The 13,566-nt window shown below is 31.6% G+C and overlaps 1 protein-coding gene across 1 annotated transcript; it reads right to left on the bottom strand.

Moving 5' to 3' along the window:
- Positions 1-4,631: 4,631 nt before the first annotated feature.
- Positions 4,632-12,241, bottom strand: LOC134235926 (uncharacterized). Its single transcript, XM_062718100.1, has 5 exons — positions 12,150-12,241; positions 10,855-11,078; positions 6,473-6,679; positions 6,156-6,239; positions 4,632-5,511 (listed from the first exon to the last, which is right to left on the bottom strand). Exons 1-5 carry the CDS (start codon positions 12,239-12,241, stop codon positions 4,928-4,930), a joined length of 1,191 nt encoding a protein of 396 aa, XP_062574084.1. The 3' UTR covers positions 4,632-4,927.
- Between the last annotated feature and the right edge of the window lie 1,325 nt (positions 12,242-13,566).

Raw genomic sequence — 13,566 nt, 5'->3', positions numbered from 1 at the left:
CTTAGTAAAGTAAAAAGATAAACATTCAATACTGTTTAACATTTGTATCAAATCTCTGATGTTCTGAAAAGTGAGTTTAGCCTTGCATTATTCGCTTTTGAAAATCATAAGATAAAGAAATCAAATATTTTTAGATTACTGCTTGTTGCGTTTCTTTTGCGTGTCAGTATATAGAACATAATTTGAATTTCTTTTCAGGTCAGTATTTTCTCTGCTCCTAATTTGTGTTGTTTTATGGCCTTTAATGTTGAATACTGTTCGTTATCCCCATATCCTTCATTTCACACGCTAGACAGAAGGATATGGAGATAACAAACAGTATTCAATCTCAAAGTCCATAAAACAATGCAAAACAAGAGCAGAGCAAACACGGACCCCGAAGCATCAGAGGTGAGATCAGGTGCCATGGAGGAGTGAGCATCCCCTGCCGACCGGTCACACCCGCCGTGTGCTTCTTGTCATGATCAGGAAATAACGGAAAAAATCCGTCGTCAATTCAATGTATAAATAATGGACTAATAATTGGTATGAAAAACGTCAGTCAGCATTTGACTCAATGATAAATTGTATTTGCTGACAAGGTCATTGTATCGACCATAGAACTTACGAAATGATGACTCTAAACGAGACTGTTGATATTCTTGTTTCATCAACTTGCTTGCCAATAATTTATCCCGTTTTTGAAATTGTTCATACGTAGAGCATGCTCTTGCGTATCGAATCAACTGAGATATATATACTCCGTATCCAGGTGATGAAGGTATATTGTTGCATAAGTAAGGGAAGTTGATGATAGAAAAGTTAAAGTCATCACGTTTATCATATAGCTTGGTTGTTAGATTATCATTAATGTCTTTTTCAAGTAAAATATCCAAGTTTGAAGCAGAAGTGTCGGACTCTGTGGTATCTTTTACCTCAAGCTCACCAGGATATATCGTATCGACGTAGAAATGGAAATTACCATTATTAATTGACAATACCTCGTCGATATATCTAAATGTCGAGTTGAAGGTCACAGCAAGTGTTTTCTTCTTTTCACGCATAAGATTTTGCATAAATTCTGCTTCATATGAATATAGAAATAAGTCTGCTAATACGGAGCGCAATTTGTACCCATGGGGATTCCAATAGATTGTTGGAATACCTGGTATCCAAAAACCACATAGGTATTGTCAATCAGAAACTCAAGCATCTTCTTGATGTCAACTTCAGAGTACTTGTATGTGCAATCAGAATCTGTTTTAACAAAATAATTTTGCAAATGACCGGTGACGAGGTAAGTAAATTTACCAGTTCCATTTTTATTGAAGAAGCAGCTGTCAATGATATCAAAAAGTCTGGATTTTAATTTGTAGACTGGATTTTTTTTTTTCCCAAGTATGCTTTGCACTTTAAAATATCGCATACATCTTATAAATTTGTAAATGAATTTTGCATTTCACCTTATCACATAAAATATTCTCCTTAACCTTTTTTTAACTTTCATTTTTCAAAATTTAAATACTTAAGAATTAGTCTGATTTTTGAAAATTCAGGAGGAAATGGACTATGACGATTCACTATGGCATATTTCATGACAAGAATGTCGGTATGAAGTGTTGTATTTCTTTATTTTATTTATAAAAAAATTTATTCACATAAGTGAATGGGACTGGGCAGCAGGCAAAACCTATTTTAGCCCTCTCCCTACAAGGTCAAGATGAACACACAATATATAGGTATTGAAATAAATAGACAAACATAGTAACAAAGAAACAAAAGAAATAAAAATAGATAGAGAAAAAAAACTTTTGCAATGTAGCACCAGTTAGATAGTATTGGCATAAGTAACATACATGACAGTGTCAAATAAAACGTTTGGTTGCTGCGATGAAAGCATGTACTGCTTCAAATATTTGAATATTAATACCTAGTCCATGATTGGAACTTCCATACAAAATAAATCAAGTTCATGAGTTTGATCACAATCAATAATATTTTGGATTGTTTGGAAAAGTACATTTCTTGGAGAGTTATATTTTGGACAAGCAAAAAAAATAATGATGAGCATTTTCAACAGAGTCAATACAGTATTCACACATTGGTGTTTCTGATAAAAATATGTTATATGAATCTGCCTTTAAATTACTTGCATTAATACACAACTGACAATGTATTATATTGTACTTTCTTATTCCAAAATGATAAATTTCTTTACCTTTTTTACAAAAATAAGAATTTAAAAGGCCTTTGAATGAAGATATTCCAGGAGCATTTCTGATAAAATCAGGCAAGTAATTCCACAGTTTAACAGTTGATGGAAAGAAACTTATATAATGTAGTTCTAATAGAAGGAATTTTGAATTCTGCATTATTATTTCTAAGATTATAGGGGTGGTTTGTAGGACAAAAGGTTCAATCAAGTCAAATATTTAGGTGAATAGTCATTTATGATTTTATAAAATAGTAGCAATTTATGAATATTCCTCCTAGTTTGTAAAAGATCCCATCCTAATACATCATACAATTTTGATCTAGAGGAATTTGATCTTAAGGTAGTCCGATCCTCAGGTATATAAAATTAGCAGTTAAGCAATCAAAAATACTCATAAAAGTATCTCTGAATCCATAAAGTTATGTAAATTTATCCACAATATGTCTTTAAAGTTCTGGATAAAAGTTAATCATATTATATAGGGAAAATTGTCAAATCTTCTATATTTTTTAAGAAAAGGCGAATTGGAATATCAGCAATGCATTTTCTAATTGCAAATTGATCAGCAAATATATTTTAGGTTAAAAAACGATAGGTATCCAGGCATTCAGAGAAATTGTCATGATTTTCATATTTATTTGGCATTTTTTCTCTTCTATTTCCGTAATGTATTCTATAATACATAGTGTTAAAGGCTTTTGCTATCATTGCAAGAGACCACCAATCACTTCTCATTTCATATCATGCTAATAATCATTGGTATCTAAGGCTGGATTCAAGAAAACCTTATTTTTCTAAAACTGTATTAATTTTTTCTCCTTTTATAGGATACAAATGTCAACTTTTATAAAACCTTTTTATAAGACTTCCAAAGACATTTAATCTTATAAAGATGAATAAAATAAAAATTGTTGCATGAAAAAATTTCATGTTCAAGCTTCCTTTTGATGCATTTCAAATTAAATATTGATTTCTGGAGTTATCCTTCCTGGCTGAGGATCGGATATCCTTAAACCAGTAATGATTCTACCTGCTTCTACTTGGATATCTTCTAAAAGTTTTGCATCTTTTTTTTATTTCATGTACATCATGAATTTTCACAAAATGAAATTCATTTCCTATATATATATATATTATATTTCGTACGTGTTGTCACATTGAAATATGAAAATAAGAAACAATATTCAAGCTCAATAGTCCATTAAACAATACAATGTAGGAGCAGAGCAAACACATACCTCTGAAACATCACAGGTTGGATCAGATGCCATGAAGAAGTGAGCATCCCCTGCCGTCAGGTCACATCCACCATGTATTCCTTGTCATGACCGGGATTTTACAGAAAAATCCGTCGTCACTTATGTGTGTAAATAATGGGCTTACAATTAATAGCATTTAACTCAGTGATAAATTGTATTTGCTGGTAAGGTCATTATATTGAACATAGAACTTAAAAAAGACGACTTTAAACGGGACTGCTGATTTTATTGTATCATCCACTTGTTTGTCAATAATTTATTTCGTTTTAGAAAATTGTAAAGTTGAAGGAAGCATTTTAAAGAAAATAAATATTCTCTCCTCATACAAAATTAACGAATATTTGTAATTAGAATGTACCGGAAAATCAAGGGTCGTACAACTTAGAACTGTTCACTTATACCACGTGAATTCTAAAATGACACGTTGGAATATTAGGTAAAAGCAATTCTCAGAATCAAAATATTATAACTCTCCGGTAAATTAATAATAGTTAACATTTCAGTCTGCATTCAGACGAATTTAACATGATTAAGTACAAATGTTGACGTTTCATGTATTGGGGTGCAGGAAAAGAAAATCCACCAAATCATACTTCATCCCGGCAAAATGTCAAACAAAATATCTTTCTGCAGTTCCTATACAGTTTGCACTTCAAATGGCAATAACTTTTATATGTCATAAGTGCATTCTTATGTTGAGTTTACCATGATTTTTTTCTTTGAAAGGCATGGTTATCCGAAAAATGATAGCATGTATCAACAAACCTGTAGGGTAGAACCTTCGCGAGCCCCACGTTAATGTTCTATCGAGATTCCGTTTCTTCTTCATCCAATGATTATATTAATCTCCCACCTAAATTTTTGTCCGGAAAGGTGCTTTTTAAGTTCAAACCCTATTTTTGGTTTCTTTTTTCGTTTTGATCGACTTTTTCAATTTAGCAGGCCCTACCGGGCTTCCCTCTTCCCCATGCTGTTTTGTTTATAAAAACTATACGCATGCGTGTATAGCATGGAATGTGGAACCTCAAACATGTTGCGATGTATATATTTATGTACCATAAATAATTATTAATAGTAATGAAATAATCGGAATTATTTACTTATGAAACTTGTAATTTTCTGAAAGTGTAATACATACATTTATGAGTATGAAAAAAATTCCAAATCCTATAGAAAATTTTTACAAGTCCGTTTTTGAAGAGATTCGCCGTACTGTCACTTTAACATCCACAAGAAAAAAACTGGCAAACAATGAAACCAAGTCATGCATTTTTTTTTTTTAAGTATTCAAATTGTATTTTTTTTAATCTATAGATTTGATAATTTATTTTAATTTTCTCCCCTTAAAAGATTCAGTATTGTTCTTTGCTATCTTCGAAATTCTGATAGATCTGTAGTATATTTTTAACGTTGAGTCAGTTGTTGTAAAATATCGTGCTTCATGAAATTCATTTTCCGTTTGATGTTTACTGATTCAAACTTTGCGCTCTTTACGACAACATCGTTTAACTGTTTCACTTAGCTGTAAGCAAATTTGATGTAAGTCAAGAAGAAACATAAGTCCGAATGGAACGGCAATTAAAACGATCCCAAAATATCCCACGGTGGCAGATGAAGTACGCTTATCCTCGGCACAAGTCTTCGATCGGACATAAGAACTGATTGTTGTCTTGTCCATATATAAAGCCTTGGTGATGTTCTCCACTGCTTCCTGTATGTATTGTGTGTTTGTGATGTTGACGAACTTTGTCGTCTGATTGTTATTACATGACGTCAGCGATGGCGTCACTTCCACTGTCACGGTAGATGGCGGTATGTATGACGTCATTATGACAGTAGTTGGAACTACAGTTGTCATGGTAGCAGTGAAATGTGACTGAATGTAAGAAATAGTTTTTTCTGGGATATACGTCGTAAGATTGTGATACACAGTTGCTGTTTCGAACACAGTGATGTTAAAACAACTCGTTGGCTCAATAAAAATGGTGGACGAAGGCATTATTGACACAGTGGTGGTATTTATGATGGTTACTGTGGATGTAGGGTCTACATTTATCGCTGAAAGTTAAAATATATGCATGTATACGTGAATGTAAAAAAATAACAACTATAAATATGCAAATTGATAAACAATTAGAATCAGCTTATTCTGTTCATATCCAAAACGATCGAATCCACAACAGAGAAATAAACTGCATTTTTTTTTTTATATGGGTAGAATGTTTTGAAAATGTTATATTCCTAGAAGGTCTCTTATATAGAGAAAAAAAAGGTAGATATAGTTTATATATAAATTAGAATGTTAATTTTACTTCTGGATAAAATGGTCAATTTTAAACTGAACATAATAAAGATTCGTTAAAAGTAAGACTAAAAGTTGACTATTAACGTCCAAAATTATTAATTATATTGTCAAATTTAGCCTCTGTATGATATTCTTTAGTTACAAATATATGTTTGTTTTCGAGCCCGCATATAAAATATAGATATATTTAAGTTGTTTTGAGGATAAATTCGTTTAAGCAATGAATCAATATTTTTTGAAAGATATAATCTCATAACTGTGACGGTATGAGAAAACAAATTGAGTAACACACGTTAGCGTAATTTAAAAAGGGAAGATGCTTTGTTTTTGAACTGAAACGTAAATATATTTATTTCATAAAGATTAAGAGATAGAGAGAGATGTTACTGTGAGTTACCGAGGGAGTTTGAGCAGGTAAAAATAGGTGTTTTATCATCATTTTTTGTTGGTGTTACGACTTCATCTGTCATTTTGATTTCACCTACAAAAAATTTCTAGAAAGTATATAATCTCCAGGGTAATAGCTCACTGAAAAAAAATTTTGCTTATAAACAATGAAAGACAGAAAACAAATAAGTTTAAGTAATACACGCTTATCAAAGACAGATACTGTCAAAGAAACTATATCATCTCAATTTAAAAACAAATACAATTGATTAAAAAAGTTTGGAGAGATCTTTGCTTTAACTGTTTTGGACCCTAGGTGGCACGTACCCTTCGCACAGAGTTTAATCGCCACTTTGGCCAAGCTGCTGGTGGAGGTTTTTCTCAAATGTAAGCAGTGATCAGTTCCGTTTGAGAAGGAAATCATTGCATTGCAGTTTTCATCGCTGTCACATGAATTCTGACAGCTGCTTTCGTCTTCCGATTTGTAGTTGTAGATGTCCACTGCTAGAATTGTGCTCAAAGGACAGACCACTCCTATAATTGGTAATTCACTTAATAAATCAAATATATAGAGATAAAAAGCAGTATTCAAACTCAAAAGTTCATTAACAAACAGAAAATTGAAGCAGAGCAAACACGGACTCCAAAACATCAGAGGTGCTCTCAGGTGCCATGGAGGAGTGAGCATACCCTGCCAAGAACATCATAATCGAAAAAACGGTGCTCAATTCAGTGTATAAATAATTGACTAACAATTAGGAAAAACGTCAGAGCATTTGACCAGTGATAAATTGTATTTGCTGAAAAGGTCATTGTATCGATCAAAGAACTTACTAAATGATGACTTTAAACAAGACTGCTGATATTCTTGTCTCATGAACTAATTTATCAATAATTTACCCTGCCAAGGGGTCACATCCGCCGTGTACCCCTTGTCATAATCGGGAAAAAACGGAGAAATTCGTCGTCAATTCAGTGTATAAATAATTGACTAACAATTAGTATGAAAAACGTCAGTCAGCATTTGACCAGTGATAAATTGTATTTGCTTAAAAGGTCATTGTATCGATCAAAGAACTTACTAAATGATGACTTTAAACAAGACTGCTGATATTCTTGTCTCATGAACTAATTTATCAATAATTTACCTATTTATAGGTATTTATTATCATAGGTATTTAATTTATAGAAATTTTATATACGAAGAGAATACTTTCGAATCAGCTTAGAGAAATAAACCCCGCGGTATGCGGGTGATGACGCTTAGGTATATTGCTGCACAGGTTAGAGGAGTTGATGATTCAAAAGTGATTGTCATCACGTTTATCATAGAGCTTAGTTGAATATAATGATATGTAATTGTACTGAGTTGTACTGAGAAAACCCTGAGTGGTACTGAATCTGCTACGCGTACTGAGAGACCATGGTAGTTTTGAGGGACACTGCGTTTTACTCTGCTGGCACTTAGGTGGTTCTGAGGGCACTGAGCTGATACCGGCTAGCCGTGAGGTTTAAAACTGGGAAACTGAGATTCTCCTGAGTGACGCTAAGGTCAATTTTAAAATCAATAGAAGCAAAAAAAAATAACGTATATAAAAGTGTTTTGGTGATTTACAATGTATTTTAAAATACGATTTTACAAAGGTATTAATAAATTCCTTAATATAAAATATAAACTTGAATCATTCAGATTAAGTGTTTTAATCAGGTCTAATGTTTAAAAAGAAAAGAAAACATCACAATTTTTATACATTGTTAAAAAATTGGCAATTATTGATCATAAATACTTGATCTTTTACTGAGATTTATGGATTAAAATTTGAACACTCATACAATTATTTATTTTATGACTTCACAAATATAGATCTTATTAAATCATAGTCAGAAAGTCTTTCAAATTGATTAGATATGCTTTAGAAACAGCCAGTATTAATCGATCATTTTACAATAAATGAGAAACGCAGATGAATATGTAGATACAAGGGTTGTCCAAAAATTTCGTGGACTGTGAATGGCGTTTTTGTCAAAATGAATGGTTTAAAATATACTTATTGTATACTGAAAATTTGTTATGAAAATCCAAGTCAGAATAAATTTGATTTTATTGTTTGAACTTAATATTTGGGATAAAAAAGATCGCAGTTATTAAAGGTCGCCGATAGTGTGGACGGACCAGGGTTAAAATGCCATACACTTTTAAATAAAGTGTTGTGATTGAAATCATTTTCTTTTTGAAACTAGTCAACTCTTACCAAAAGTTAAATACATCACAAATAAAGCAGATATCATCATTTTCAGACTCGGCTAGTATCATTTACTAAATGGACAGTAAAAATATAAAGCTAAAACTGCAAGAAGTATGTATCAAAATTGACAGAAAAGCGACGTCAGCAATCCAAACGGGACATAATTGTTCAATCATACAATTATGGTTAAATATGGCTGACACGTCCTCACAAAATATTTATTCAAACAACTTGAAATTGTTGGAATATATTTAGTCCGTTGAACTGAAATTGGTCTATGTTTTTCAAATGTGTAAAATTTTGACGACACTACAAAAAGTGGAAAACCACTGTCATTTGCTGAAAAGAGGATATCCTTTATATTCATGACGTTATAAATCTAGCGCACTCGGACTTGTCTTTGCAGCCTGTGTATACGAGGTGTTTATATTGATAACGCTCGTAAATTATCGTGTGTATTATTTTTCATTTTAGAAATTAAATCAATTATGGTCTAAATGTTATTGCACACAATTGGCATTGTGGCATAATAAGGAAAATTAACGTATGTCCATGAACATGCAATAAAAATTCAAATTCCATATTTTTGACGTTATCATGAAATTAGCTTTTCGTCAGTCTGGACAGTGCGGCTTGCATATACAAAGTATTTACAACTATAATGTTCATAATATAGTATGCATTGTTTTAAATTTTTGGATATTCAACTATAATGTTCACATAATATAAGCATATTTTTGAATAGCCCACGTTATATATTTATAATTTAATTCTGTTTTAATTGGATAAAAAATTTACTTCATATTGATATAAAATGATATTCAATCACAATGACTTGCGTCAAAAACGTATCAATCTTTTCAAATTTTGTACAAATTAAAGTCATTTTATTACAATTTGCTTTTTTTCTTACTGAATGAAAATTAAATTATAAGAAAATTAAGCATTTGTCCACGAACTTTTTGAATAGCCCTCGTTATTATATATTTATATTTTGTTGAAATGTTTAAATAAAATCATGAAATTTAAAAAAACTTAATTTGAAGAGAAATTATGTGCGCGAAAGGAAAGTGAGTTTGATAACAAACACGAGAAATAAAAATACGCTTTTATTAGAGTTAATTTATTAATTTATGAAAAAAGTAATGTTGCAACAAAACTGGTGCACTTTTACACGACGATTTTTTTCTCGCTTCACTTTCCATGAATTAATTAATTTATTTGTTCGCACTGGAAATTAAAGTATAATATATTGCTCCAAAAAAGGAGGTCAAGGGAACATCTTTCAAAACAAATGTACCATTTACGGTAAATGTAATTTTTTTAAATTTGATTTTTCCTTGAAATAAAATTTTGCGAAAATTCAATGAAATGATAAAATAATAATTATGTGTTTGCAGCTAATTTGATCCTTTGCATCAATTTAACTTGTTTTCATGATCACTTTAGTTTTACGTCCTCTACAATTCATTTTAAAAGGTTTTTAGGTTGAAGAAAAATTATTATGATTAAAAATATCTTTACTACTTAATAGTTTTCAGCAAAATTTACATAAAATATTCTTTTGCATATAAAGTCATTTTCAAAATAATTTTAGTCTACTGAAAAGTTAGGAGTCGTTTGATTTCTCCTGGGTGCCGAACGAAGCCTAAAAATAAGCGAAGAGTTACAATTGTACGATAGCGCGGAAAGGGCGATAGGTGTCACTACTACATAAAGCACATGTGGACATGAACATTATAGATTCTGAGTGTGCACAAATTATTTACATGTTGACTCCCCAAGTATCAGTTTCTAAAGACGACTGACTTTAACCTAAAGTTTCAGATTTTAAAGTGATTCGACATTGCCAGGCGCAGACTCTTTTATTATTTCTAATTGGCTTTTTAATTCTTTTAGGTATATGATTCAGTTGCACCTATCTTGAATTCAGTTGTACCTATCTTTAATTCAATTGTACATATCTTCAAAAGAAATGAATATGGGTATGATTTAATTGATTTGAAGATAGGTATTATTCACTTAATAACAGATGTAATTTATTTTTACCTAGGTTTAATTATTTACACATATCTTTAATTATTTTTAACCTATTCTTAATTCTTTTTAACCTATCTTTCATTCAATAGTACCCAACGTTGATTCACTTTAGTCTATCTTTTATTAAAATGTACGGAAGAATATGGAGATAACGAACAGTATTCAATATCAAAGTCCGTAAAACAATACAAAATAGCAGCAGAGCAAACACGGACCTCCACAACATCAGAGGTGGGATCAGGTACCTATCTTTTAATCATTTGAAGATAGGTTAAATTATATAAAGATACGTGTACATACAATTATTTGAGGATAGGTTCAAACATTTGAATATATGTATACAGTCATATGTATGTCAATTTGGCATTCCATATCGGATTGAAAGGTATATAACTATTTCTACTTTAAGCTGACGATACTTACCTTGGAGTTGTTGCTCACATATTACGGCGTACTTATCTTCACATTTTTTCTGCTTCCATCGGTAGCTGTCATGTTCCTTCGTGGTATAGCACTGATGGTCGTGCCGAAAGTCTATTTGATTTTGGTCTTTGAAAAGAATGAACTTCGAAAAATCCAGAGGAGTACAGTCTATCCATGTATGGCCGTAGACTGTGTTAGTTAAGCCCATCCAGGCCTCTTGATGTCTAAGGATAAAAGGAGAGGCTAGGATATTAAGAAGGCTGGGGTGAAAAAATTAAAAATAATTTTTAGATATGATATCTTAATCAGTTCAACTGATACTTAGCAAAGAAAAACAAATCATAAATATAAATTTTAAAATTTGATCATTTTTGTTTATCTTCATATGGAGCTCTTCTTCTAAAGAAGATCAATTTAGTCTGAAAATGGCCACAACCACCCACCCCTCTTTACTGCTTCAGTTCGTGTAAAAATCATGCAAAAGACGATAAATTTAGGATCTCAGGATTCGATATTTTTCCATTGAAGTTAACACTTCTGATTCTCGTACGGAAAATGAAAAGAAAAGTTTGAGGTCATGATTACTATGGAAACCTTGTGAAAGAAAGTTTCTTAGAATCCAGTCATTTTTGTTTTCTTTTAAAGCCTGAAATTACATACCGTGTAGCAGGTTTTCTTGGCGGCTGTAAAATTAAGCGTTTTAGTTGGCTGCGCAAAGGTATGCCAATAATTATGCAAATAATTTTATCGTAATTAATTTAAGCGGACACAGGGTTTCCAGAATGTGTTCTTTCCAGAAGGACACGAAAAAGAGTACTGCCTATTTTAGCGATGAAAATTTTAGCGGACTATCATCCAAACGCCAAAAAGCACCCGCTTAAATAACCCGCTATACGGTATATGAAAAATATCGATTATTCTTTTTTACTGGGGCCAAAATGTAGACAACACAAGGCATTGGTATTTTCAAAAGGTAGTAATGTGTTAGACAAAGTCTTTTTCTGGGTCTTCATTTTCGTTGATTTGAACAAAGATCAATTCAAAATGAGTAGTATTGTAAAAATATAGCATTTGCATGCATTTCCCAAAAAAGAAGAGGCCTTTGACTAACATATAATTTTCTTTTTAATTTGTGGTATTTACACAAAATAAGAATAGAAAAGATAAATATATTTTAAAAACTGAACAAAATAAAAGAGACACAATTGCTCATCATAGTTATACACTAAGCGTGTTTAGTTTGGTTACAATATACCCATAGACAGAGAATTATAGAACACAATAACTGGACTTACGGCAGGTTATTCCAGCCCCTGGAGGAGTTGTGTATCTGTTGTAAGGTATACCATTCCTGCCATGATTGTACGGTTAACATGGTGGCATTCATACTGGTACAAACTTCCATGGCCTCGTTATAAGTGTAGGCGTCTTTCTCGTGTATATAAATATAATTTGTTATATGGCCTAGGTCATCTGAAATTTGAAAAATAGAGAATATGATGAGGTGTTTTTGAGATTAAAAAAATCAACAAGAAAAAAATAGATATAAAAAAATTGTCTTTATGTATTACATATTGCTCAAGAATGAAATTCAATATTTCACTATATATAACATCATTTATAAGCAAATGTTGCCATTATTTAAGGTAATGAAACTACATAGAACATGCCGATCATAAAAATATATGATGTCTGTAGAACAAAACTATAAACAACAGGTAGGTAATATAACCACAAATCATCACCACTCCAATATACTTAAAAATGACCACCAAAAATTGACGGCTCTATTCAAACTAGTTTCAGCATACTTAAAACGCCGTTTGAATATTGTTCTTGTAGCGTTTTTTCAAAGCAATGAGCCCCTGATTTTCCTCTTGTATAAGGTATAACATTACTGTATGAATATCCTTATATATGTATCGTAGGACTTTCCAAAGTAATATCTTACGCTTATTAAAGTTCTACTCTATATACAATGAATTATATGGAGAAACCAGAATTCAATACCAAAAGTTTATTTAAACAATACAATTTAGGAGCAGGGCAAACACGGACTTTAAAACACATATGGGATCTGGTGACATAGAGAAAAGAGCATCCACCGCCAACAGGTCACACCTGCCGTGTGTTTCTTGTCATGATCGGGAAAAAACGGGAAAATCCGTCGTCAATTCAATGTGTACAAAAAAAATGGCCGAACAATTAGTATGAAAATTGTCAACATTATACGAAGTCATAGAGTGTATTTGCAGACAAGGCTAATGTATCGACAATATACTGAAAATGTATTATATTAAGTGTGACTGACGAAAAACTTTTTATATGAGCATTTGTTATCCAAAAATCCCAATAATTCAGACATGTAGTATGACACAATTATTCCGAAAAAATTGAATTTTTACCCCAATCTGTAAGTCCTTTGAAATTTTATCTTAAATTTTATATGAAATGCCCAAAAACAATTAAGGGGCTCTATTGACGTCAGAAAAGGGATGGGTTTGTTTTTATACTATTGTATACAGTTTCAACCCCTGGAAAAAATGGTAAAGATTTAGGAAATATCTAAATGGACTACAGAAAAAAATACATTCAATGTACTTGTTTTTAAATACCAAACAAGATCAGAGAGGCGAGAGATGTAAAAGTTAATGTCGATTTGTAGAAAGGGTGTTCAAAGTTTGTCACATCGAAAAGTGACGTTGATTACGT

Source organism: Saccostrea cucullata, unplaced genomic scaffold (assembly GCF_032062105.1).
Source record: "Saccostrea cucullata isolate Sc308-1 unplaced genomic scaffold, CSIRO_AGI_Scuc_v1 ctg1034, whole genome shotgun sequence".
NCBI lineage: Eukaryota > Metazoa > Mollusca > Bivalvia > Ostreida > Ostreidae > Saccostrea > Saccostrea cuccullata.
This window is presented reverse-complemented; position numbering and strand designations above follow the sequence as displayed.

Excerpts from the sequence above, each read along its gene's own strand:
- LOC134235926 (XM_062718100.1), bottom strand. The coding sequence starts at position 12,241 with ATGAATGCCACCATGTTAACCGTACAATCATGGCAGGAATGGTATACC. Across the intron at positions 6,680-10,854 it reads ATGTGAGCAACAACTCCAAG|GAGTGGTCTGTCCTTTGAGC; the intron begins GTAAGTATCGTC and ends TACCAATTATAG. Across the intron at positions 5,512-6,155 it reads TACCTGCTCAAACTCCCTCG|CGATAAATGTAGACCCTACA; the intron begins GTAACTCACAGT and ends TTTAACTTTCAG.